Raw genomic sequence first — 27602 nt, 5'->3', positions numbered from 1 at the left:
GCTGACCTCTGAGCCGCCGTGCCACTCAATTACGGAAAATAAGTAAATCACATTAAACAATTAATCACATGAAAAACTAAATTAAAATTTTTACAATTATTTAATCATAACAAGCTGCATAATTTAAGTAATAAATAAATATTGGCAAATGTCATCCTAGTAATATTTAGAGTATTTGTGCTGGTGTTTGGCTTCAATACATCTGTGATTAAATGATTTAATCCTAGTTTAATCGTAACATGTCGCAGTTTAAATCATCTGGGTCAAAATCATCACAATGGGATTTGTTTTGGTTCAGGTTATATCGGGCAGCCCGATGACTAACAAAGTCTAAAGTGGAATTAAATTATTATTATTATCATTATTATTCCAGCTTTACGGACATCATTCCAGGAAAACAATTGTGCCAAACTGATTGTTTAATTAATAATAATAAATAGTAAAAAAAAAAAAAAGTAAACTGTGCATTTTGGACTTTTGTGATTAAGCAGAGTCACTGAAGCATTTCAAAATTTGTGCACATCGCTGAAGTATCTAATTAAGTGTACACAGTACTGTGAAAAACTATTTACCCCCTTCTTGTTTTCATTTATTTATTCATTTTGCACTTTTGTCACACTTAAAGATACAGACACAGACCATACATGGTTCTCAAACTTATCATGTGTGTAAGAATGTTAAAATGCAGAAAAAAATTAAATAGTTAAAAAATAAGTCACTTTAGCAAATACAATGTGTTGTTTAAACACTGAAATACAGGCTGATCCTGTGTACACACCCATCTTTGGCAGATGCTAATGAATATTAATAAGTATGCAAATGCGATTTCGGGGGACAAGGTATTAAAACAAACTCGAGGACGGAAAGACAAACAAGTGCAGATTGTTTTGGGGAAGATTCTGTTAAAAGCTTGCGTGTGTCCGCCATTACGGCTGTTTTGACGAAGGTCTCAGGTCACATGATCTCATTGCCATGGAAGAGAGGTTGAGCCTAATTAGCATACCAAAAACTTTTTCAAAAAAAGTATTTTTTATAGATAGATGTGCAAGGCTAAGACAATAACAGTGTGACTCATCATTTTTATGAATATTCTTCTAATTTATTGTAAACTTGTGTAGTCTGAATCAATCATTAAATGATTGAGATCATCATTTAAAAAATTTATATTACATAAAGATTAAGTAAATACAAAATGTAATTTTTAACTGAGTTCATTACAAAAAGCATTTTATTTATTACTGGAGAAAAGCTGTTCAAACCTGTCTGGCCCCACGGGAAAAAAAAAAATACTAAATCATGAATGAAATGTGAGTTAAATTTCACTTGCCACACCATGAATTAAATCAAGAAATCACTTAAATATAACCTGTCTGACAAAGTGAGACACGCTAAAAGATCTATGAAAGCATCACAATCTAAAGAAATTTAAGAACAGATAAGAAAGAAAGTAATAGACAGTAGTTGAAATGGAAAGAGTAATGCATTTCTAAGGCTCTGGAGGGGTTTTAAGCATCTCAAATCATTTAAGCGTGACAAATATGCAAAAAAGTTTAGTATAAAAACTTTTATACAAATACTTTTTCACTACACCGTATATTGAGAGAGAGAGAAAGAAAGGAACATTTCCTGGATCAAAAAAAAGCAAACAAACTGGCCTCAGCACCAGCCATGTGCTGATACTAGGTTAGGTTTGGTTATTTATCACATAATTCAGCACATTATTATTTCAAATGAGCGCCAGTGAGCGTTTAATCACACGTGATGGAAACTCTTTGTAAGATGCAACAGAAAACATGTCTGCCCCTGTTGTCGGTGGATTATGAATTCAAATCCCAAGCTATTCGTGACGACATTCGTCTGGTTGGGAGGGGCATACTCTCTCACCCCTGTCAATCACAGTGACGCTAGCCAATCATGGCTGCCTCTGAGGCCACACAGCGGTTTCCTCTAGATGCTGCCCTGCGATACTGCAAAAAATCGACAAGGTGTGGACAGATCCTTACGTGTTCTTCAAAGATAATGGCCGTGTTATTATCTGCACTCCTACCAGAGACGCCAACGTTGCTAACAAACGTAAATCCTAGCATGAAGTCAGCATGCAGAAATAACCAGAAGCAGTAGTGTCTTTTTAACATCCTGCGCCCTGTCTCCATTAGTGAGTTAGCATTTCTGTCTGGTTAAGTCGGTATGCCGTTTTAGCAAAAAAGAATAAACGGGAAATCGATAAAGTCAACAGCTAAGCTGTAAATGTTGGCGCCTCAGTCATGCTTTCTTTCACCTCAAGCGGAAGGGTGTCAAAAAGGTGATCCTCCACAACGAACGAGTTTTTGTTAAGATGGTGACATTGACTAAGCTGGTACGGAAGGTGATCCAAGCAGTTCCCCTTCACGTCGAGTTGCACTAGCTGCGTTAACTGTCCAATGGATTCTGGAAGCACGGTGATGCTGTTGTTTCCCACAAGCAGAACTTTTAGCTTGGTACATCTGAATAGCTGTTTGGGAAGAACCTCTACTTTATTTGCCGTGATATCAAAGTGCTGCAGGTACTGGAGAACTCCAACTTCACCTGGAATCACCGAAATGGAATTGTGTCCGATATCCAGGTACCGGAGCTTTGGCAGGTAGAACAGAGCCGCTGGTAGAGTCTCCAGTTTGTTGTACCCAAGGTAGAGCGATTCGAGGTTCTTCACATGGCTTATGTTCTGTGGAATACTGACGATCTTGTTGTGCCACAACTTGAGGCACGTCAGTCTTTTCAGGTGCTGAAAGCTGATGACCTCTTCGATGGTGTGGATGCTGTTAGATTTCAAATCCAAATCTTGCAAGTTTGTTAAGCTGAAAATAGCATGAGGGATCCTCTCCAGGTCGCAGTGATGGAGCTCCAACTCGCGCAAGCTCGTCATCTTTTTCAGACTGTTCAGAATTAGCAATTTAGTCCCGTCATTGTGCACGATCAGCTTGACCAGATGTGGAGAAAGATCTGTGAGGTTGCTGGGTATTTTGTTGAGATTGCTTTTGAGATATAGTGTCTTGAGGTGCCTTAAGTCTTTCAGGGATTCCAAACCGATCATTTTGTTGTGCTCCGAGTTCAAGCTACCAATCAAATGAAGTTCCCTGAGGCTCCTCAGGAGGTAAATCCATGGAGGGATTTCTGCCACGTCGCTGAACTTCACATAAAGGCAGCGGAGGTGATCTCGGAGGAAACTGAAACCTGTTTGTTCCACCTTGGCAGGACTGTTATAGAGATGAAGTTCTTGTAAATTCATCATCTGGGAAACCTTGGCTGAAATCCGGACCTCGGGGATGAGTTCCAACTTTAGAACTTCGAGCTCAGTGAGGTCGAATACAGCATTGGGCAATCCCGAGAGCATGAACAAGTGCAGCTCTTGCTTGTCTTGGGGGTTGCTGGTCACGAGTTGACGCAATTTCTCGATTGTCCATTCGTGATTAAGGCTAATTTCGCGAAGCTTGTTCTCACTGACCTCTGACAGAAAAATGCCAAATCGTTTGGAGTGTAACTGATCATACTGGTCAACCATGTGGAGAAGGAACGCAAAGTCGTTTTTGACATCGGGGATGTCGCTGAAGCTGCTTTCCTCTCTGACTTTTTCAAACGAATATTCCTTGAGTGAACGTCGAAAAAGCCAGAAAAGTGCATACAGGCACACGAGGCAATAAAGACCGATGATAGCCATGAACGTAAAAAGTAGCTTCTTCAGCATGAAGGCCATATTGTGGGTGCAGAAGAATTTATCATATCCGGTTAAATGCTCAATTTTGGGTTCACATATATGACAGAAATCAATGTGTGCAGCAAAAGTTGATGTGTAACCCAGGATAACGATTAACTTAAAAGCTTTTATGATCGTCTGCACCATGTAGAGGTTATAGATGAAGTCGCTGTCCTCGACGTGAGCTCGGAAAGTCCGAACTTTCTCGAAAAGCGCCTTTGCTTGCTCGCCGTCTTTTTTGTCTAAAATGGTCATACTTGGACCTTCATGAACCATCTTCTCGGCTGAGAATGTCAGGTTGGCGTTTCCTAACAGTGGCTGGGACAAATTGGTATCCACAATGTCCTGGCTATCTGTGGACAGCTGCTTAGGACCAGACTGTCCAGCAATGAGTCTCTGCTTGTTTTCTTCAGAGTCTTCGCACGCGGTTTCGGACAGTGCCTTCGTGGTCCAGGGTGACTCGAAGCACCTGCCGAGGATGGACACGAAGTGCTCGATCTTTGAGCTGGTCTTTGGGTATTTGAACCAAAAATTGCTGCTTACCATCAACACGATGGTGTGGATCAGGACGAGGTAAGGAAAGTACTTAGAGTACCAAGGCAAGGCGACATGGTAGCACATTTGATTGACAAAAATGTACTGCTGATAGTCCAAGTTCGTTTTGCGTCCTTTGGGTTTAGGCTCAGCATCCTGGCTGATTGTATGCACTGCACTGTCCGGAAGATCCGGAGTAGCTACGGGTACGTTGCCTAAAGCTGATGTAGAGATCTCTGCTGGACTAGGGATCATGCACAAGTTTGTATTAGTAGTCTCCTTTAGAATGGGAAGACACGCCACGTGATCTTTGGTTAACTGCATCGTCCCAGCAAAGATGGCTATCATCAACATTACGAAACCGAGGTAGTCCATGAAGACGTCCCACCACGGCTTCAGGATTCGATACGTGGGCTGGATGTCATTGAGGGAGGCCACTTCAGTTAGGGTGAACATCTCTGCAAACAACAACAAAAAACACAATAATATGAATAAATAAAAGAGTAAATAGAAGTGGTTCAGAAATAAACTGATAAGAAAGAAATAACACATGTTTAAATTTAAAATATGATTCCGATATTAGAGTTTTTAAGAGTGAGACGTTAAGTTATGAAACAGTGGCATAATGTCTGCCCACAGTTGTTTTTTTGCTTACTTGTGGTTTAGTTCTTCCGTAACTGATGACTGAGAGCTGCAGAGAATAGAACCAACTCGAGTTTGCTTTATCGCCCTGACACACATAAAAAAAGAAACATGTTCCCAGAGCCTTGAGCTGCTCAGATAATCCCTCATCCATATAAACATGACAAGAAATGTCATGTAATCGTTTCATTTCGACACATTCTACAGTTCAGATATTCACAGATTTAACATCATGCAGAAACTAGCAGTAGCTGAAGAACACAAAGAACTTCTGCTTAAAATTACACACATAAAGGTAATTACTTACAGAAACTGAAAAAATAAAAAGTTGATGCAGAAGTGAGAACATTTATTTCATTTATTTATTTATCTATGTACTATAAAGCCGACGTGCAACACTCACTGGAGATGATCACTTCTCATTCGGCGCTTTTACACCCAGTAACGAGGAAGTGTGAAAACCCAAGACATCCTGAATTTTTTTTTTTGTTCACTACTTCGGTGTGAAGACGGAGCTGAGCTACATCAGTGCTTATTTTACGTTTATTAAGCTGAATTTGTGTGATAGGTTCTTATATTATGCACTTAATTTAATATGGTTTTGTTCTTTAGTAAAAGCTTGTTTAGAAGTATAATCATTGATGTGATGAATTTAAGAGATGGTTGTGTAACAGTTATCTAAGGAGTCTCCAGTTCCAGCACTTTTTAACATTTCCTGCTACAGGAAAAAAATCTTCAGGGAGGACAAGTCTACTGTACTTTTTGTGGTTTCTCCGTAAGGACAAGACGAGCAGCGATAATGTAAGCGAGGACAGGAACGAACTGTTCTCCTGGATGTTCAACAACCTTAAACTTAATTACATAAAGTTTAAAAAGTACAACATGTTATATATTAATCTGGGATAATGGTTGTAAGAGGACGGCGCTGTTATTTCCATGTATTCGCCAACATCAGTTATTTTTATACATCATAGTACAAAGTGCTTACACGCTGCACATTTGATTGAAACATTACTTACAACTTGCAAAAAGTTCTTATTTACTGTTAAAGGAAAAGCAAATCTTGTCCGTTCATATGTGTATAAAGAACTAATGAAAAAAAAAATCAGGTTTGAAAAGAAGCAGAAGAAATTGTTGGTGTCTCCGGTGAGTGTACATCGATATAGTTGATATGTAGCTATGATTAGCTCGCTTTGATAATCAAATCAGACAACAAAGCTACTAGTTCAAAGGCAAATGTCCATTCATTCATCTTCTATCCTGCAGGAAGCCTGGAGCCTGTGTCAGGAAACTTGGGCATGAGGCGTGGTACACCCTGGACAGGGTGCCAATCCATTGCAGCACACACACACACACACACTTCAGGACAATTTGGGAACACCAATTTGCCTAATCTGCATATCTTTAGACTGTGGGAGGAAACCGGAGTACCCAGGGGAAACCCAAAACACGCAAACTCTACAAACACATACATACACACACACCTGAGGTGAAAATCAAACCCTCGACCCTGGAGGTGCCAGGCCACAGTGCTAACCACTACACCACCGTACCACAATTTATAAGTAACATGACAGACACACATCACTCGCTAGTGTGAATGATGACGGTATGTTTCATGTCTGGAAATGTGCAACGTTGAATTTTAGAGTTTTTCCACAATGTTGACAATGTAGACAGAGGAACTGGAAATGAACTAATCTAAGATAAAATTGGGTGAAGGGAAAAAAGCAGACAAACCTGTGTATGCGTTTGTTAAGTAAAGCATGTGTGAGAGCTGATAATACAACTTCTCTAGTGTGTCTGTACAGAACCACTGACACACTCACACTCTGCTGTAGGATCCTATAGCTACTGAAACTGAGGACGTTACAACACACACATAGACAAACATTTGCATTACTATCCTTGTGAGGACCTTCCAGTGACTTACACTATATGGACAAAAGTATTTCCCCAAACCTGTTAATGACATTGCATCCTAATACATACACTTATACAATATGGAGCTGATCCCCCTATCTGCAGCTATACCAGCTCCCACTCTTCTTGGAAGCACGTCCACTAAATGTTGGAGTGTTTTTCTGGGAATTTGTTTCCATTTATTCTTTAGAGTGTTTATGAGGTCAGACACTGATGTTGGGCGAGAAGGCCTGGTTCACAATCTCCGTTCCCATTTATCTTTAAAGGTGCTCAATGGGGTTGAGGTCAGGGCTCTATATTCGGGCAGTTGAGTTCTTCCACACCGAACTCATCACACCATGTCTATATAGTCCTTGCTTTGTGCACTGTGGCTCAGTCATGTTGGAATAGAAAAGGGTCTTCAACAAACTCTTGCCAAACAGTTAATAAAAAGCATAGCATTGTCCAAGATGTGTTGGTATGCTGAAGTATTAAGATTGTCCTTCACTGGGGATAAGTGGGCCTAATTAAGACACCTGAAGTCAATAATTAACAGATTTAATTATTACTTTGTCCATATAGTGTAACTGTTAACACACTCACTTAGTGCTATGCTTTATCTTATACTAATCCTGAGCTTTACTGCATAAAAAGAAATGTCTACATGAGATTAAACCTGGCTGATATTCCTGTGCATATGGGTAATTTTGGTCCTATAGATTCATGGATGGATGGATGGATGAATACTTTATTGATCCTGTAGGAAATTCAAGATATCCAGCAGCAACAGAGACAGGGCCAAAACACAGTTTTGATGCTAATTAATTTTTCAAAGAAGCTACTGCTGAAGTTTATGCAACATGGAAGCTTTTCTAAAAAGTTCAAGTTGCTAACTCCAGCCGTTTGGAGAGATGATTTTATGAGCCCTAAAAATGGCCATTTTTTAGCGTTATACTGTCTCGCTTCAATCAATAATCATTTAAAATGCTAATTATTCATATTTCTTTATAAGTGTTGATACTAAAATAGGTGTAAGCTTCTAGAAGAATATGACCTGTTACAATTGTTGCTTTTTTGGTAAAAGCTTTAAAAAAAAGGCAAAAAATCTGTAGTGTCCGTAACCATGTCAAATTCATGTTGCATATTCTTAACAATTTTAATCTTTTTTTATTTCATGTGAAATCTAAATTAGCCAAGTTTCATCTAAACAATGATTAGAATCACTGAAAGATTTGAATTCAAAAGGTTACGGACACTACACATGAGGACATGAAAGTATAGTTAGCAAAATATTTATTTATAAAGAAATCCACTTTTTCACCGAGATCAGACACTTTTTGGTACCAACACCATGTTTTGGCCGACAGTAACACACACACACACACACACACACACACAGGTTGTAGATGTGATTACACACTGTACAGTACAGTATATCTCACACACAGGGTGAGAATGTGAGAACAGACCAGAGGTGACTAGTGCGAGGCTCAGAACTAAAACTACAAGGTTTTTAAAAATGATATAAATGAAGCATAAAATCGAGGCAGTGTTTTTAAAGGAAGTAATGAGTGAAATAAAGATAACTGCGGTGTGACCTTAATGTGCAATTGTATGTGTGTCAGTATATAAAGTGTGACAGACACACACACACACGTATTATAAGTTGGCTGTTGTTGATGACGCACTGCTCCTTTAAGAACATGGACACACCGGATGTTGTGTAATTTGCTATAATAACGACATTACAGTGAGATTGTAACTGATCAGGTCACGTGACCTGGCACGCATGGATTGATCTGCGTTTGGCGCGCGAGCGGTTTTACCGAACACACACACACACACACACTGATGAACTTTCCCCGTGCTTTACACACTAACCCCGGGTTGAGCTCGAGCTGACTGACACACACACACACACACACACACACACAGAGGAACTCCAGTAGGAACCTTACCGTCTCACACAGCCGCACCGCGGTCCCTCCGAGCTCCGAGAGTGTGTGTGTGTGTGTGAGAGAGAGAGAGAGAGAGAGAGCAGTCAGTCAGTCAGTCAGTAACGCGTGACGGAGCTCCCGTGGGCTCTGCGTGGAACTGGCTCAGCGACGCACGCGGCCGCGCGAGCGCCCCATCGCACGCCTGTGTGTGTGAGAGAGAGTGTGTGTGTGTGTGTGTGTGTGATAAACAAGAGTTCAACGTCCAAACCGGCCGGAGGGAAGAGAGAGTGTGTGTAGTGTCTCATTAACACACACACCTGACTTAACACTACACACACACAGCTTAATAAACACACACACCTGACTTAACACTATACACAGCTAAATACATACACACACACCTGACTTACACACACAGCTAAATAAACACACACACACCTGACTTACACACACAGCTAAATACATACACACACACCTGACTTAACACTACACACACACAGCTAAATAAACACACACACCTGACTTAACACTACACACAGCTAAATACACACACACCTGACTTACACACACAGCTAAATACATACACACACACCTGACTTACACACACAGCTAAATAAACACACACACACCTGACTTAACACACACACAGCTAAATACACACACACACCTGACTTAACACTACACACACACAACTAAATAAACACACACCTGACTTAACACTACACACAGCTAAATAAACACACACACCTGAGTTAACACACACACACACAGTTAACATAACACTACACAAACATCATTTAACACTACACACACCTAACTTAACACTACACACAGCTAAATACACACACACCTGACTTAACACTATACACAGCTAAATACACACACCTGACTTAACACTATACACAGCTAAATACACACACCTGACTTAACACTATACACAGCTAAATACACACACACACACCTGACTTAACACTACACACACACAGCTAAATAAACACACACACCTGACTTAACACTTCACACAGCTAAATACACACACACCTGACTTAACACTACACACAGCTAAATACACACACCTGACTTAACACTATACACAGCTAAATACATACACACACACCTGACTTACACACACAGCTAAATACATACACACACACCTGACTTACACACACAGCTAAATAAACACACACACACCTGACTTAACACACACACAGCTAAATACACACACACACCTGACTTAACACTACACACACACAACTAAATAAACACACACCTGACTTAACACTACACACAGCTAAATAAACACACACACCTGAGTTAACACACACACACACAGTTAACATAACACTACACAAACATCATTTAACACTACACACACCTAACTTAACACTAGAAACATCTGTCATAACAATATACTAACCTGAGTTAACAATATAAATAGTTGAAATAACACTATACACTTATTTACATTTAGGCATTTGGCAGACGCTCTTACCTGGACTTCTCTCGACTTAACACTCTCGACTTAACACTCTCGACTTAACACTCTCGACTTAACACTGAACATACCTCACTTAACACTATAAACATCTGTCATAACAATATACTAACCTGAGTTAACAATATAAATAGTTGAAATAACACTATACACTCATTTACATTTAGGCATTTGGCAGACGCTCTTATCCGGACTTCTCTCGACTTAACACTCTCGACTTAACACTGAACATACCTCACTTAACACTATAAACAGCTGGATCAATACTGTTAATTAACACTATACAGATCAAATTAACATTATATGCAGCGGAACTGATTAACACTAATATAGAAGTGCATTAACACTAACACAGTAAACAGTCACACATTATTGAGAGGCGTTAATGAATTTTATACAGATGTTTAAACATTACTCAGAGCTGACTCTATTCTCTACAGGCCTGAAGGAAGATCTCTAAAGAGACAGAAATTAACTTTATACAAAGCTGAAGTGACACCTGCAGAGCTGAATAAGTGTTATACATGTTTTAGTTGTTATACAGAGCTGAATCATCAGTACAATGTTTAACACCTACAGGGCTGAGCTAATGTTACACAGAAACATTATTATTAAACAACTAAAAAATAAATACTAGAAAAGAGTAAATAAATAAAAGAGTAACTAAAACTTGGGACTGGACTGAAACAGGCAAAAGGAAGGAGAGTGGGGGAATAAAAAATAAACCCTCCTGGTGATAATGTAACAACAACAATAAAAACTCTAAACACATTCACTTTGCTTCAAAATAAGAGAAGCTGAACAAGGAACTTTAACATATTAACTCATTAGGGTGAAACACAAAACAGGCACACCCTGTAAGGGAAGGAAGTGAGTGGGACTGACAACAAATAAAGAAAGATTGAAAATAAATGTCTATGGTGGACATAAAATAGAGATGTCCTTAAGGCCCAGCTCCTATAACACGTAATGTTATGAGGGCGTGGCCCCTTGGATGGCGATGACAGAGGGGAGGAGCGCTGGCCACAATGAAGCCAGATAAGGGGGAAGTGACGACTGCAAAGCTGAGGGGAAGTATTAACCATGGAGGGGCAAAAGGGCCACAGTGGGTTCGATTCCCACCTTGGGGTCTGTTTGAATGAAATTTGCATGTTCTCTCTGTGTTTGGTGGGTTTCCTCCGTGGTCTCCGGTTTCCTCCCACAGTCCGAAGACATGCAGATTAGGTTCATTGGCGTTCCCAGATTGTCCGTAGTGTGTGCGAATGTGTGTGTGTCATGTGATGAATTGGTACCCAGTCCAAGTGTAACCCGGATATTCCCAGGCTCCAGGCTTCCTGCGACCCTGCACAGAATAAACGTCATTTGGGTTTGAGTGCCCTCTGGTGGTCTGGGGAAAAACTGTCGACGGTGCGCATAACACAAAATGTAAAGAGTACATTCTATACATTATGTATGGTATAACTGTATAAGTTTCCCCATGGATGGGTTAATAAAGATGGGTTAATAACCATTACAGACATTTGGTTTATAATGTTTACAAACCAATGTTTCTGGTTTGTAAACATTATTCACCCTATTTTAATAATGATCTGAAAATAAATTTAGGTGTTGAAGGTGTTAATAAACGCAAGCAAGCTAACAAGATCCTGGGATTAAAGAAAAAAACGTGACGTGACACTAAACAATTTTAATACAGAGTTGCGTTCACATGGAGGTGGCACGGTGGTGGCACGGTGGTTAGCACTTGCACCTCCAGGGTCCGGGTTCGATTCCCGTCTCTGTGTGCATGGAGTTTGCATGTTCTCCCTGTGCTTGGTGGGTTTCCGTGTATTAAATCTGATCGTTCTCTGCAACGTAAGAATTAATTCTAGAATGCAGTGATGAACAGTTCAGGTGTTTTTTTAGCAAAACTCTATTGCTGTAGGTGTTATTATAACACTGTCTGTGTATATATTACACTAATGCACAACTGTATTCATTTTTAACAGCTTATAGTTAATCAGTGTTCCCTCTTGACAGACGCCGGAGGCAAATACTTTATTAATATTATTTATTTTAATAAAAGAACTGTGGGACTAAAGTTATCCTGTAAAATAGAGATAATGGATAAAAGCGGTAATCGACTGAGAGTGAGACTGAGAGTGAGACTGAGAGTGAGACGGCGTCCTCATGAGTCTTAAAGCCGCTGTACAGGGTTAATATGGAACTAAAGGGATGGAGGAGAGAGCGGCCTGTCGCGTTAATACTTGCATCATATTATCTCTGTGTCTCAGGGGAGGGCCGTTGCGATGGTGCAGGAGGTGTCTAGGTAACAAACACGTCTCTGACGTCTCCCAAGGGGCTTCTGGAAGTTTCCGTCCCTTCTCTCTCTGTCTCTCTTTTACTCCACACCACTGCACACGAGCTCTTTCCGTTTCCAGAGGAGCTGTTTTATGCATATAACACAAATTAACTATCAACTTACATACAGTAGCTACCGAACATCAAGGCCTGCGTAACCGTAATTTGACAAATCAGTGCAGTTTCTCTAGAAGATCCTCCATTGCAGCCTAACATGCATTTAGGTTAATTATTTAGCTGAAAGCAGCTGATCTGAGCGGAGAGACTCAGAACGGGCAGACAGGGAAGAGTAAACACAACCAGAGAGTGAGATTACAGTTTCTCCTGGATAAAGTTCTCATCACATGGAGACTACACACCAGTGCTGAGGAGGACGAACTCGGACGGTCTGCTTTATGAGAGATGTGAGATAATTGAGACGGTTCCACCAAGAATCCCATCACGATCCCTTTGGACTGCTAACGGTTTTATTATGAGGGTTTAGGACTGCAGTGTTAGCACTGAACAGTTTGTACCATCAGGAAATCTCCATCTGTGAACAGTGTGTGTCGTCAGCATAGCGGACTTCATGTTAACTCAAGCATGTTATACAATAACAGTTAAAGAAGGGATTGATTTTTGCTCGCCATCACTTCTTTTACACCAAAGTAAACCAGGTGCCGGTACTTTCTCAGCAATGCTAGCACCAAAAAAATTGCTAGCGGCATGCACAACAACTACAACAATGGTGTACTTTAACATGGCTTTGCGAGCGGTTCTCCTGACTTTATCATCACGAGAAAGCATTTGAGCTGCACCTTGAGTCCATTTTTTATAAAGATCTTTAGCTGGCTGTATAATCCTACACCAGTCCCTGACCTTAGTGGTTCTTTGTTCTGGCTCAGCAAACTGATGGTAGAACCATGGAACTGTTATTTCTGCCACAGGGCCGGTGTTTTGACTGTCTGAAAACAAAGAACTGGCTGGGAACCGGCTCTGAACCAGCTCTGGAACAGTGCTGATGGAAAAGGAGTATCAGAAGTGCAGAGACCTGTGTGCGACCCCAGGACGATGGGGAGGTCCGCCGAGGATGGACAAGCATATTTATTATTTATCAGATAATAGTGAAATGAGGATGAGATTCCCTTTTGTATCTGGTTCCTCTTGAGGTTTCTCCTTAATGTCGTCTGAGGGTTTTTTTTTCTTTGCTTGTTAGAAAGAAACTGATAAAGCTAATCATTTTTATGATTTTATTTTATTATTATTATTATTATTATTATAATTTTCACAGATTTTTTATTTTTGTAAAGCTGAATCAAAATGCATTGACCATTGTGTAAAGTGCTACACAATAATATATTCATAAAAAAAGAATTGTTTTGTGCAGCCTGTACTTTTGGTATGCTAATTAGGCCCAACCTCCCTTTCATGGCACTGAGATCATGTGACCTGAGCCAACTCACAATAAAAGACTCAAGTGTTTCACAAAATCTGGCAAAAAAAATCTGCACTTGTTTGGGTTTCCGACATCTTGTTTGTTTTGACACCTTGTCACCTGACTGTTGTATTTGCATACTCATTAATATTCATTGGTGTCTGCCAGAGATGGGCGTGTACACAGGATCAGAATAGTAATTTGTAATTAAAGTTAGTTAAATATAATTATTCTAATATGAAATAAATACAGCCCTTAGTGGTCCTTTCCACCCACGGCCCCAAGCAGGTTAGGGTTAGGGTTAGGATTATCCCTATGTGCAGCAAAATGTTTGGATGACATCATGTGTTTTTTTATTTTTCTTCTTATTCGCAGGCCGCGTGCAACTTATTCTAGAGGCACATAAAAGTGTACATATCATTGTGAGGTTGCTTTAATTTTTTTTCCATGGATAAATGAATTCATGCAGGAAAAACACAAGCATAAGCTAGCATGTGAGAGCATGTCTGATGTCTTCCACACATCATAACGTGACGAGTAACATCTTCACACGTGTGCCACTATATTTAGGCAGGTTTTATTTCGAACAGAAATATCTGTAAGGCTCCAGATCAGATTACAAATTTAGTTAAAAGTGGAAAGCAGCCGCAGCGATGTCTGCTGGAGCGCATCCCCGCGCGTCTCTCAGTCTTATATAATTTGATGTTTATTTTTAACTTACATACTCAACGGCTGGGTTTATTAACAAGCAAGATGGTTTGCACAAGGTAACGCTAATGTGGAGGATCATAAGTAAAATCAAGATGCATTTGTCTGTTTAGTTATTTTTTGTTAATATTAATTTTTTGTTATTGTTTATGTTACCTTTATATAAATATTTTTTATTACGATGCTTCTTTAAAAGCAAAAGAACCTTACAGATTAGTTTGATTCAAATAGTAGTTTTGAATAGACACGTCCTGTCCTGCTGGCTTCTGCCGGTGTCCACCATGTCTCCTGTGCGGTGAGGATGTCTCTTCCCAGATGTTTGATGAAAAGGTCAGTGTGTCCCTGCAGTGCCTTCTGTGCAGAGGTTTAGGCAGCAGACTGAATGCTGTCTGTGCCATTTCTTACACATGGCTGGGTGTGTGTGTGTGTGTGTGTGTGAGTGTGTGTGTGTGTGATGTTATTCATGTGTTGCATCTTTTGCATGCTCAATTTTGTTTTGGAGATGAAAAATCAGCAGCGCCCTGGTGACACCTAATCATTGTCCCAGTGGATGGTGAAAAAAATTCAAGTACTGTTATTTGCATGCAGCTTTTCTGTACTTTTGTTTTTAGTTTCCCATTTTCCCTACCTGTTGAGACACAGGTCCAGGAGAGAAGACAACTAGTCCAGTGGCTTCTCCTGTCTGGTCCTCTTCCATCTGCCTCCTAGCGGCTGTTGGATTCCTCAAGCATTCAGTTTCAGTTCCCTGATGTTTGAGACACATCAACCTTAATAGCACTTTACTAATAGCAGATAAGCACAGAACAGGACTCTTTGGAGAACAGCATGAAAGGGAGACTATCAAGCATGTACTGCTCTCCTGCAGGAAATATATATGCAGGAAAGACTAGATATGGTAAAGAACTAGTCTGTCCAAGAACTGGGGAGAGGAGAATGCAATGTGTATGGTTTTATAATATCGTAAGGCATTGTAAGCTACAGTAATAAGATGCCCTGAGAACAGACCCCTCACTGTGATGTTCTATATCCTGTATCCAGAAGAATATAAATCCAAATGGTTCTTGTTCTGCTTCTTTTGATGTTCGGGACGTAGCACCGTTTAAATGTTTTCTCTATGCTGAGAATGTAAGATCTTCAGACATCATGCCTGCGTGTGTTTGTCTCTTTCGGTCGATCGAGCCCAGATCGGTACAGTAAGTGTATCAAGGTGCAGCAGACACAACAAGCTAAAACTCTTCTTCTTTTAGCTTAAACCTAAGACAATGTTAAGAGACTTTTAAAATGAGGTTTCTCTGTTCAGGAAAAGAAGGAAGCACTAAAAGTTGTTTTTAAGGAAGACTGGACTGGAAAGTCGAATTTAAAGGACAGGGAAGCTGAGGAGAGAGAGATCTATAGGTGGCGCTGATGCAACCTGCAGAACTCCAGCTAAGGCCACTGAAAGGAAACATGTGGAAAAGATACATGAGAGCGTGTGGAAGTGGTAAAGCAGAAGAAGAGTTCAAGACACAGAACAAGTCAAGACAAGATCAGGGAAGGAAGGAAAGTTTAGTCCTTTCTCCCTTTCTCTCCCTCTCCCTCCCTCTCTCTCTCTCTCTCTATGGCAGGGTAAGTTCCCGGTATAAAATGTTGTTTTACCCACTTTTCTCATCCACTTTTCACTAGACGGGCTCTTCTGTAGTCTGAGGGTCATGTTCTGGTGCTCTGAGCAAGAAATGAGGAAACAAAATAAAGTCCTAGACAGGTAAACAATAGTCACATGACCATACTGCACAAACACTCCTCCAGGTACCTGTGAGCCCGGATAGCTCAGTCGGTAGAGCATCAGACTTTTAATCTGAGGGTCCAGGGTTCAAGTCCCTGTTCGGGCGGAAGTTTTCATTTTATATGTGAAGCACTGCAGCTGTTCACGTTGAACGGAAGAAGTGTTTAAAGTGTGTTTCACATCCTGTTTTTTTTTTTGGTGTACAGATATGACTTTGATCATAGAAAATTAGCAATTCAATTTTATTTATAAAGCGCTTTTAACAACGGTCATTGTCTTAAAGCAGCTTCACAAAAATGAAAAGAAAATTTGAAAAGAAAATTTATGGAAGTGTGTATGTGTAAAAAAAATGTGTCTAGATAATAATGAGATTGTTCCTGATAAGCAAGCCAAGGGTGACGGCGACAGTGGCAGGGAAAAACTCCCTGAGATGCCAATAGGAAGACACCTTGAGAGGAACCAGACTCAACAGGGAACCCATCCTCATCTGGGTGATAACAGATAGAGATGATATAACATCATGTGTGTTATGCAGCTGAAAGTTCAATATAACAGAAGTTCTTTTAATTAGCATGAAGTCCAGTTCAGCATAGGGATGAGTCAGTAGGTGCAGAGGGCAGATGGGGTCTGGATCACTGGGAGCACAGGAGCAGGATGTGTAGCTCCAACCATCATGAAGCAGAATCCAGCTGGAGCTGGTCCTTCTCTGGAGGCCTCAGGATCCTCGCAGGGTTGGCCTTTATCTACTGAAGCTGGTACAATCTCCAGATGCCTCGGGATGGGTAGAAAAATTGTGTGTAATCGTCCTCGTTGTTGGGTCTTAGTGCGCGTCTCTTACTGGTATAATTAACATCCGTGCACACGTGTACTGTTTACTATAACACTGTGACCACATGTGTGTGTGTGTGAAACATACAGTGGGGCAAAAAAGTATTTAGTCATATACCAATTGTCCAAGTTCTCATCTTTTTTTTTCATCATAGGCATACCTAAACTATGAGAGACAAAATAAAATAAAAAAATTCAGAAAATCACATTGTATTTTTAAAGAATTTATTTGCAAATTATGGTGGAAAATAAGAATTCTGGGAACTACCAGAAGTCCAGAGTTTTGTGATAAAAAAAAAAAAAACTTTTGTAGAACCAACTTTTGTGATACAAGTGGTGGTGATACAAGTGGTGGCTTGTAGCGTAGACTAGATATGTGCTAGATATGGGTTTAGCACCCATTTACAGCCTTGTACGTAAGTAATACTATTTTGTAATTAATTCTAAACTGAACAGGTAGCCAGTGCAGAGATGATAATATTGGGGTCATATGATCATATTTTCTTAATATCTCTGTCTTATCTGAGTTTAGTAAAAGAAAGTTATTGGTCATCCAATCTTTTATCTCCTGGACACACTCAGTTAGTCTAGACAACTTGGGTATTTCGTCTGGTTTTGTTGAGATATATAATTGGGTATCATCAGGATAACAATGGAAACTAATCCCATGTCTTCTAATGATGTTACCCAAGGGAAGCATGTATATTGAGAACAGCAGAGGTCCTAAAACTGACCCTTGTGGGACCCCATATTTCACTGGCATTACACCAGACGGTTTTCCGTTTAGATCTACAAAATAGTATCGATCAGACAGGTACAGACACAGCTAATCTGTTCTACAGGTAGAGTATATATCAGGAGGTGATGATCTGTGATATCATCACTTTGAGGTAAGATCTCTATATCAGAGACGTCTATACCATGGGATATAATTAAATCTAGCGTATAAATACAGCGGTGAGTTGCTCCATTTATAATTTGTTTAACCCCAGAGGAATTTAGTAAATCCATAAATGCGAGGGCTAAAGCGTCGTTAGCATCATCTACATGAATGTTAAAGTCTCCTACTATCAACACTTTGTCAGAATTAACCAATAGGTCTATTATCAAAACAATATAATCTTTTAGCCAACGATTTTGACATATAAGGGTTAACATAATAGAAAGATTATGTTTCAATTTTTTTTATATTTTAAACTATATTATTAATTGTATTGTTTCAAATCTGAGTTATTATCCTTCATCTTATTTATTGTCAAAGAACAAAGTTCAATATAAACACTGTGATATTAAATATGTAAATAAACCTTTAAGAAAAAGTGCAGTTTAAAAAATTTGAAGTGCAATAGTTTCATATCTTGGGATCATGTTTTAAATAATACCATAGTACAATAAATATAGTACTAAATTATGTTTATTATAGTCTGACAGTTTCCTTCTACTATTTATTTCCTGTATTATATGTTTTTTCTACGTTTCTTATTTTTTTATTTTGTTTCTATCACAGAGCTTCTGCAAAAAAATAAATAAATCCCAATACACCTGTACTGTTGGTATGTATACACATGGCAAATAAAATCTCTTGAATCTTAAATGAAAAGTCCACATTTATCCTATGAGTCATGACAGTAAATTTCCTTATTTAATGAATTGATCTAAAACACATTTTTTGAAGTAGGCTATCTAAAATCTAAAAAAATTAAAAAAAAGCAAAATTGTTAAAGTATCTTATCAAGAACTGGACAAGTTGCATTCCAGCAAATCACCAACCATATCTATCTATTAACTATGTTCTAGTAAAACAACCGTACAAATATGATTAGAGGCAAAGATTAAACTTTTTGAGCCTTGTTTCCCAAATTATGGGAAGTGGGAAATGGTTAAGGTTTTTCAGTCCTGGGATGTAAGAAGGCCTTCAGATGCATGGTGGGTTTAAAACTGACGCCCGAACAGGGACTTGAACCCTGGACCCTCAGATTAAAAGTCTGATGCTCTACCGACTGAGCTATCCGGGCTCTGAGGCAGTGCTAAACAGTGCAAAAAATTTGCAGTTGAGAACATATGAATATTTTAGTCTGCAATTGATCCATCTCTCACTCACCTTCGATACCTGGACCTGGAGCCTATCCCAGGAGGCTTAGGGCATGAGCCGGGGTACACATACACACTACAGGCACTTTGAGAAAGTCAATCAACCTAACCTACATGTTTTTGGACTATGGGAGGAAACCCACCAAGCACTGGGAGAACATGCAAACCGTGCACACAGAGACGGGATAAATTCTATATAAACATATGTTTTATATACATATACTGTATATATACTGATCAAAAGACCTTTTAAGCATGGTCCAGCGTGAGAGACACGTGACCCATATGAACCACGTGATCAGACAGTGTTTCATTCAGTGCGCGAGCCCGGATAGCTCAGTCGGTAGAGCATCAGACTTTTAATCTGAGGGTCCAGGGTTCAAGTCCCTGTTCGGGCGGAGCGCAGAGTTTTAGAGTAATTCCTCTACATCTCTAAACTGCAAAAGTGCAGATGTTCACCTCGAATATAACACACAGGAAAGAAGATCAGGTTTCATATCCGGTTTATTAACTGAAAGGCAGAGAGCTGGCTTCAAACATAATCAATATATGAATATATGTGCTTTTAAGTGATGCTAGTAATTAAAAGAAAAAACACAAAACGTCTTATTTTGCCTTCTAAGTGATATATATACTGAAATTAGTTTAAAGATTCAGCATACTGTCAGATATAGATATAACCCATTTGCACACCTATCTTTCACTTAGCATGTTTTGATAATCTCACATGTATCCAATAAAAGGGAATTAATAATTAGACAGCAGTTTAAAGCTTGTTTCAATTATTTAATTAAAGTTGTAAGTTTGTGGGTTTTGTTATTATTATTGTATCTAATTTGTTTTTATCAAATTGAAACCTTTCCGTGCGAATAGTTTTTAAAGAAACATGCTTAGGAAACGAAAGTTAAACAAATAAGCGCAGAAATGAAAGCGTCTCAAACAGACAAGACAAAAGCAAAACATTTTTGGCCCTGTTGGCTTTCCGGAAGCCAGTCACGTGAGCTTTAAACGTTATAAATAGAGGTTGCAACGCGAGCCCGTCGCTACACGAGCGCAGATGAGAGGGATAGTATGGCGTCCACTAGCCGGTTAGTACGCTGTTAAAAATGCTTAAAAAAAATAATAATAAATACTTGCGTTTAATTATAGCTAATATCATCATAACAAAATGCAGAGTTTTGTGTGGTCACTATAAGAATCATTGTGGTTTCTATTTTAAAAGAGCGATGTCGTGGCGAACAACAGAAGCGGCGGTGTTCCGAACGGCGCCGCTTAGCGCTATGTTAGTGCCTTATCTAGGGCGTAACGTAAAGGCCTGTGCGTCCTATCTAGTGCGGTCGCGGGTAATAGCACAGTCATTTGGGACACCGCCATTAGCTCTCCGCTAGCTAACAAACTTCGTTACCTCAGGCAAGCTAAACGGCTAGCTAAACAAACACTCACGCGCTAGCAGTTAACTCCGATTTATGATTTACTGTTTTTGCTGTTTAATATTTGTGTGCGAAGTTATTCGACAAGTGAACGCGAACTGATTTTTTTTTAATTAATTTTAGTACATAGCTTGCTAACGTGGCTAATAGGAAATTGCTAAACCGGCTAAACTCACATATAATTAATTTAACTCGTTTGTAAAACGTTGACATGTTTCAAATCTTTAGGAGTCACACTTTTATAAGTCTTATGTAGTCTCAGTGGCTAGTTATATGTTTATTATAAACGTTTGTTTGGCTGTTGCGTGATAACATTTTTCGTGCGCCAGCCTTGTGGCTGAGTCCTACAATTTTGCTTGCGCCCTAGATAGTGCACTATCATTCTATAACCGCGCCTACACACTGAAGTGCAGTACGATTTAAAATGAGGCTTTTTGGAACACAGCTCCTGTCACTGTTCTCAATAGAAAAGTACAATAGACTGAAATGCTGAAATTGTCTGTACAGCAGATTTGATTGTAATTAAAATAAGTTATATTAACGATGAACTCCAACCTATGATAAAAAATGTTTTTAGCTTTGGATGGTTTTAGTTCTTACTTTTATTATTATTTAATTATTTTAAGAATCTATAAATTGCTAAGAACTCAAGACGTAAAAAGTATAAATAATGTGTGTGTATAATGAATGTATGTAAATAAGTTGGAACAATGGAAATAAGTTGTATTTTGTATTTATTTAATAATAAGAAAAACAAAACAAAAAAGAAAGCTTAGAAAAAATAATCAATAACCAGGAATGATGTAATTGCATAAATTGTGTGAATGTGTAAATAAATTAACAAATAACAAGTATTAATCTCTTCTGTATGTACTTAATACACTTATACAAATTTTTAAAATGTTTTACACATAAGTATTTGAATAAATAGAAAGTAAAATGTGTTTAAAAGCCGCTGCGGCAGTGAGTTGGACGTCCTGTAACGAGGTGAAGGCGTGAACAGTGTGTCAAAGGGAAAATACAAATCATGTAGATTAGATGCAAATATTTAAGCGATATGGACATCCAGGGTCATGTGACCTGTACTGTTCTCATGTCAAACGTGAATAAATGATTAAACGTGGCGCATCTCTTCTTCTGTAACGCAGTGTAGATGCTCTTCCTAAGGTTCAGTGCCCTAATCACCCCGACGCCCTGCTGGTGGAGGACTACCGCGCCGGCGACATGATCTGCCCCGAGTGTGGCCTCGTCGTCGGTACGTACTCGCAAACACAACAGTGTTGATATACAACAAATCAATAATTATTTCATGTAAAAAATATTTAGTTTCATATTTTTAAGTAAAAGAAAAATTTAAAAATATTTTTAATAAAAAGAAAGTTTAAATCGAATAAGAAATGAAGGATAAATTGCACAAAAATATTACTTAAAAAATACTTATACTTTTTAAATATTTAGACTTTTTTTTTTTTCATGTGCACTTTTATCATTCTTAACTCTTACACCTCCCCTTTATTACACATTACTTTGTTACTCCTCAAGTCTGTGTAAACAAGTTGTTTTTAAGATTCTATTTTAAAAAACCCTAATTTTCCCTTTCTTTATTAGGGCGCAAGCGCTACAACGTCAGCACGATGACGTCATGGCTATTATGTCATCTTTATGGCTATTAAAGTGCTGATGTTTGATTGTGCTGATGTCATAGTGTGTGCCCCCCACCCCACCCCAGTTCTTCTAAGGATCTTTTTTTCCCCTCATCACTCAGGGCAACATATTGAGTGACATTTTAAATGACCTCACATGTGATGCTTTTTTTTTTTTTTTTTTTTTTTCTAGCATCTGGGACTTTTTGGAGGTCTAAACATAAAATGCGCCCTGTTTTCAAATGATGTCATTATGCTATTGGCACGTCCCCTTTAATCGCATGTGCCCATTGTGGTTGGGCGATGACGCACTCATAATGGCTTGCAACTAAATTCATTCTTATTCTTCAATTTTTTTGTTAACCGAATAATGACTAAAACGTAAGTAAAATATTTTTTGATGAATTTTAGGATATTAAACGTGCTTCTCATCTCCATCAGGTGACCGTGTGATCGATGTTGGCTCCGAGTGGAGGACGTTTACGAATGAGAAAGCTACCAAAGACCCGTCACGTGTCGGTGACGCCCAGAACCCGCTCCTGAACGGAGGAGACCTGACGACGATGATCGGAAAGGTTCGAACCCCCAGAGAGAACGTGTCAAACACCTACATCTGTACTTCATTTATGGTTACTCAGGTTATGGTGTCTGTCTATCCTAACCCCCCACCCCATGCATCTCCAGGGAACAGGTGCCGCAAGTTTCGACGAGTTCGGTAACTCGAAGTACCAGAACCGGCGGACGATGAGCAGCTCAGACCGAGCCATGCTGAACGCCTTTAAGGAGATCAGCACTATGGCGGACCGGATCAACCTGCCCCGCAACATCGTCGTGAGTGTCGTATAATCACCTCGTTTATCCTCCTGAACACTGTCTTCTAAATGTCTCTCTACTCATACATACGTCAATCATTTTAAATAAATAATAATAATAACTTAATGTTCTTCAAACACTTTTCATAATGACGCACAAGTCAAGTAGTAAACAGCGATAAAATGTGCACTGAATAAAAAAGAATGGAAAACAAATGTAGTTATTTAAAAAAATTTAATGTATTTTCAAAAAAGGTTAAAATATTTTGGATGTAAACTATTGTTAATTGTAGTTCATTTTTGATTTCTTATTCCAATTTTAAAGTTAAAATTAAGTTAAATTAAGTTAAAGTTCATTTTGCTTAAAAATTAAACAAAAAAAGAATAAAATATTTAGTTAATTTTTTAACAATAATTAATTAAAATTTACAAAATATCCAGAATATTTTATCAATTAAATGGTTTTTTAAATTTAGCAATTTTTTATGTATGTATGCAGATATAATGATTAACAAGTAAGGGTAACAAGTAATAAGTAATAAACGGCAGGAGTGAATAAATTAAAGAACATGGAAAGTGCTGCGTAATGATTTAAAAATATCAAGCATGTATAAGAAAATGAAATACTTCAAGTGTAAATTATTTAAATTTATTCTTAATTTTGTGTTAATTCAATGTAGTAATTTTTTTGCATTTATTTTCAAAGAAAATTATTTTTTTTTGTTGTCTTTATAGGACCGTACGAATAACCTGTTTAAGCAGGTTTATGAACAGAAGAGTCTGAAGGGCAGGAGTAACGACGCCATCGCTTCAGCCTGCCTCTACATCGCCTGCAGACAGGAGGGAGTGCCCCGAACCTTTAAAGGTAACCAGCTTTCCCTGTCTGTGTAGATAATAATTATACAGAAGAATCCTGCACGTTTATAAATGTACTCAAGGCGTCTGTACACAGAAGGTAGGGCTGCTCGCGTACGGCTAAAATCAGCACCATTATTTTAGTCAATACTGACGTCACTGTCATTCAACACAAATACTCATTCACTTAATTTAACTTTAAATAAAATAGTTTTTAACTCTGTTTCAAGTTCTGAATTCTCTTAAAATGTAATTAATAAAAAAAAGAGAGATAAGAAAGTGAGCCTGGCTTAGAATCACAACAAATCACAAAACGCACATCCAAGACTGAATTCCGGTTTTGAGTCATGAATCAAATTATTTTTCGATGGAGATAAGGTGGAGATAAATATAATTTTGTTTTCTGTCTATTATTTAAAGAACTTGTACAACCGTTTTGTTATCTTGGCAAACAAATCTGACTTAGTAGTCTGTGTAAATTATCTGTTTGTCACTTGCATTATTTAATATCCTTAATACATATACATCGTCTATCCTCATGAGGCCTGAATCTAATTAGCGTTTGTTGTGTAGGTGTGTGACGCCTTACAAATTTCCCAAAAATATTATTCCACTTTCCTCACTATCTGTAACACAAAAGCAAGCTTTTGCAGAGGATCTAAAATACAAGCGTTTAGGATGTCTGATGTTTAAATCAAACAAAATACTTGGTGCTTAATTGTTAGTGCATAATTAAAAAAAAAAAATTCTCTTTGAAATAAGAAATAATTGGTAAACTGTATTTTGATGTAAATAAAGGCTAATTTCCGTCAAACACGATGTGACTACATCACTGGGCAACAGCACGAGTGGGTGGGGTTTAAGCACCGCCAATGGGGATTTCATCAGTGTGATCTTGCAACCCAGATGAGCACCATGCGCAAGAGTTTGATCGAGCAGAAACACAATTTGTGCATGTGTGAGTGAAAACTTGGCAAGACTCGAGTTTCTATCCTCGTTAACATTCTTTGTAATTTCCGCTCTTTCCAGAGATCTGCGCCGTGTCCCGGATTTCCAAGAAGGAGATCGGCCGCTGCTTCAAGCTGATCCTGAAGGCTCTGGAGACGAGCGTGGACCTCATCACCACCGGAGACTTCATGTCCCGTTTCTGCTCCAATCTGGGCCTGCCAAAACAAGTGCAGATGGCGGCCACCTTCATCGCCAGGAAGGCTGTGGAGCTCGACCTGGTGCCGGGACGCAGCCCGATCAGTGTGGCTGCCGCCGCCATCTACATGGCGTCTCAGGCCTCGGCCGAGAAGAAGACGCAGAAAGGTGAGAGTTTATAAAAGGTTCTAGGAGGCGTGTGATCTCTCCCGGTGCAGAGTGAGACGGTGGTGTCTCTAAACCCCTGAATCTAAACCTGTAGACGAGATTTTATCACTACAGACCTGCTCAGACCCGGATTCTAAATGGTCAGGGCGGTGTAGAGGATTGTTCTAAAAATGTACCAAGGAATAACTGTGTTATAGTACTGCTTTCCATAAATCTGACAGCAAATTAACGTTCAGGTAATTAGTAAACAATCAGATTCTGTAAACAATCAGATTCTGTAAACAATCAGATTCTGTAAATCAAATCAGTCGTGGTTCAATACGACATCACGATACCTCTGATTCTGTAAGTATCACGATTTTATATAAATGTCACGATTCAATATTTAAAATTTTACTTCTGATTTTGTTCAAATTTTAAACCCTTAAAAAAGTCGTCTGTTTCTTAGCACATTAGTTTTCTCACTTAAAAAACCAAGCGCAGCGTTTAAACACTACAAACTAAGTTCAAATACAAGATTTTAAGTTTGACGATGTTTTACTGTCTCAAAAGTCGACAGTGAGCTTGTGGGCACATGCGGCTTCTACCACATGATTTTTGCTTTTTTAATTAGCGCTCGCTGGCGGTGTTTTGAGACTGGTGTGTGTAATGAGTCAGTTCACAGCGTTTGGAGTAAAAGGCTGATTCATAACTGAATCGTTCCTCCTCAGGAAATATTTTATTGCATGTCAGCTGTCTCCAATAACTTTATAATTGTAAAAAATAAAAGACCACTGTTTACGTTTTATAAGGGCACTTAAATTTAAAACAACACACCGTCAACTCTCTTGGTTTACTTACAAATATAGATTGATGCATGATGGAAAGCAATAGGTTGATTGATTATCGAATTTGCCATTAATTACCAGTGTTACATTAACAGCGTACAGTATTTCTGTAGGTCGAGGTGCACTCAATTTAATGCTAAACTTGTGAAACTTTGAATAAAGCTGCACGTCTGTCAGTAATTTACATGTTATGTATGTAGTGTAGTAAACATGGATGAAACCGGAAGAGGTAACGATGTAAATGCTTTTTTTAGTTTCTTGCTAATTTTATCTGATTAACTCCAAAAAGAAAAAAAAACAAGGTAAGTTTATAGCTGATGCACTGTTTATAGAAGTAAATGTTCCATGAGAGGAAGTGTGTTCAGTAATACATGTTTAATGTCTGCACATTGCTGTGGTTCATCATCTCACTTTTTTTGGGGTGTTTTTGTTTCATGTGTGAAATCTGTTCTGAACCACAAATAATCTTTTTAAACTTTGTATTCGTTTCTCCTGAGCAGAAATCGGAGACATAGCCGGAGTAGCCGACGTCACCATCCGCCAGTCATACCGACTCATCTACCCCCGGGCCGCCGATCTCTTCCCTCCAGACTTCAAATTCGACACGCCGGTGGATAAACTGCCTCAGCTGTGAAGCACCAACACTCGCGCACACACACCAAGTTCTTCCTATTCTGGTTTTCTTTTGTATTTGATTGACAAGACAAGGGTTTTGCTCTTTTTCCTCTCCTCTGGCGACTTGTTTTTTTTTTGGTGATTAAACCCACAGTGCATAAACAGGATACACATTCCACGGTTTAACACCCCCCCGCTCCCCCCCATGTGTTTCATCTGTGTGTATATAGTTACTGTACATAAGTCACATGACAATTTAATTGGTGGACGCAACTAAGCTGAATTTCATACTGTAAACTTTTTCTTTTGTAGGAAATGAGCCAGTTATTTTGTTTAGTGTGTTTGCATTGTATTTAGTAATTTAAAACAATAAATGCTTTTCAGAAAAGCAAGTCAAGTGTCTGGAGTTATATTTTTAAACACGCACAACATGCATATTAAATATATATGGGCCAGGGGTAGCTCAGTGGTTAAGGCATTGGACTACGGTTCGGAAGATCCCAGGTTCAAACCCCACAACCACCAAGGCCCTTAACCCTTAACTGCTCAGATGTGTAATGAGATAAAAATGTAGGTCGCTCTGGATAAGAGCGTCTGCCAAATGCCCAAATGTAAATATACAGAGGTGGCCTAAAGTTTTGGTAAACAAGTGCAATAGTGTTTTAATTATCTCAATTTAAAAAAAATAATTGAGATAAGAACTTTTTATTCAGTGAAGTTGCTCTT

General features: G+C 38.8%; 3 protein-coding genes and 3 non-coding genes across 10 annotated transcripts in view; 4 read left to right on the top strand and 2 right to left on the bottom strand.

Annotated features, from left to right (window-relative positions):
• Positions 1 to 372: 372 nt before the first annotated feature.
• lrrc8da (leucine rich repeat containing 8 VRAC subunit Da) lies at positions 373 to 8972 on the bottom strand. Of its 5 annotated transcripts, none has more exons than XM_053506772.1 (3): positions 8767 to 8972; positions 4920 to 4994; positions 373 to 4722 (listed from the first exon to the last, which is right to left on the bottom strand). In XM_053506772.1, exon 3 carries the CDS (start codon positions 4718 to 4720, stop codon positions 2237 to 2239), a length of 2484 nt encoding a protein of 827 aa, XP_053362747.1. In that variant the 5' UTR covers positions 4721 to 4722; positions 4920 to 4994; positions 8767 to 8972; the 3' UTR covers positions 373 to 2236. The 5 variants fall into 5 exon arrangements, with proteins under 5 accessions (XP_053362747.1, XP_053362749.1, XP_053362748.1 ...); XM_053506774.1 differs by lacking the exon at positions 8767 to 8972 and adding an exon at positions 5310 to 5326; XM_053506773.1 differs by lacking the exon at positions 8767 to 8972 and adding an exon at positions 5214 to 5261.
• The window catches only part of fam110b (family with sequence similarity 110 member B), a 170423-nt gene continuing 151010 nt past the window's right edge, over positions 8190 to 27602 (top strand). The window contains exon 1 of the mRNA XM_053506784.1: positions 8190 to 8207. The gene's annotated coding sequence lies outside the window, so the exon portion shown is untranslated. The remainder of the gene's footprint in view (positions 8208 to 27602) is intronic.
• trnak-uuu (transfer RNA lysine (anticodon UUU)) lies at positions 16498 to 16570 on the top strand. Its single transcript has one exon. It is a non-coding gene; the product is annotated as a tRNA-Lys (tRNA).
• Positions 19235 to 19307, bottom strand: trnak-uuu (transfer RNA lysine (anticodon UUU)). Its single transcript has one exon. It is a non-coding gene; the product is annotated as a tRNA-Lys (tRNA).
• On the top strand, positions 19709 to 19781 carry trnak-uuu (transfer RNA lysine (anticodon UUU)). The gene has a single exon. It is a non-coding gene; the product is annotated as a tRNA-Lys (tRNA).
• gtf2b (general transcription factor IIB) lies at positions 20358 to 27268 on the top strand. The gene is made up of 7 exons (XM_053506786.1): positions 20358 to 20471; positions 21962 to 22068; positions 22898 to 23031; positions 23141 to 23287; positions 24004 to 24133; positions 25153 to 25434; positions 26762 to 27268. The coding sequence occupies exons 1-7, from the start codon at positions 20455 to 20457 to the stop codon at positions 26893 to 26895; spliced, it is 951 nt and encodes a 316-aa protein (XP_053362761.1). The 5' UTR covers positions 20358 to 20454; the 3' UTR covers positions 26896 to 27268.

Source organism: Clarias gariepinus, chromosome 11 (genome assembly GCF_024256425.1).
Source record: "Clarias gariepinus isolate MV-2021 ecotype Netherlands chromosome 11, CGAR_prim_01v2, whole genome shotgun sequence".
NCBI lineage: Eukaryota > Metazoa > Chordata > Actinopteri > Siluriformes > Clariidae > Clarias > Clarias gariepinus.
This window is presented reverse-complemented; position numbering and strand designations above follow the sequence as displayed.

What these genes read in the sequence shown, in the direction of transcription:
- lrrc8da (XM_053506772.1), bottom strand. Translation starts at nt 4,720, where the DNA reads ATGTTCACCCTAACTGAAGTGGCCTCCCTCAATGACATCCAGCCCACG.
- gtf2b (XM_053506786.1), top strand. An exon ending in TGACGACGATGATCGGAAAG is followed by an intron (nt 23,032 to 23,140) that starts GTTCGAACCCCC and finishes ATGCATCTCCAG; the next exon opens with GGAACAGGTGCCGCAAGTTT. An exon ending in ACCTGCCCCGCAACATCGTC is followed by an intron (nt 23,288 to 24,003) that starts GTGAGTGTCGTA and finishes TTGTCTTTATAG; the next exon opens with GACCGTACGAATAACCTGTT.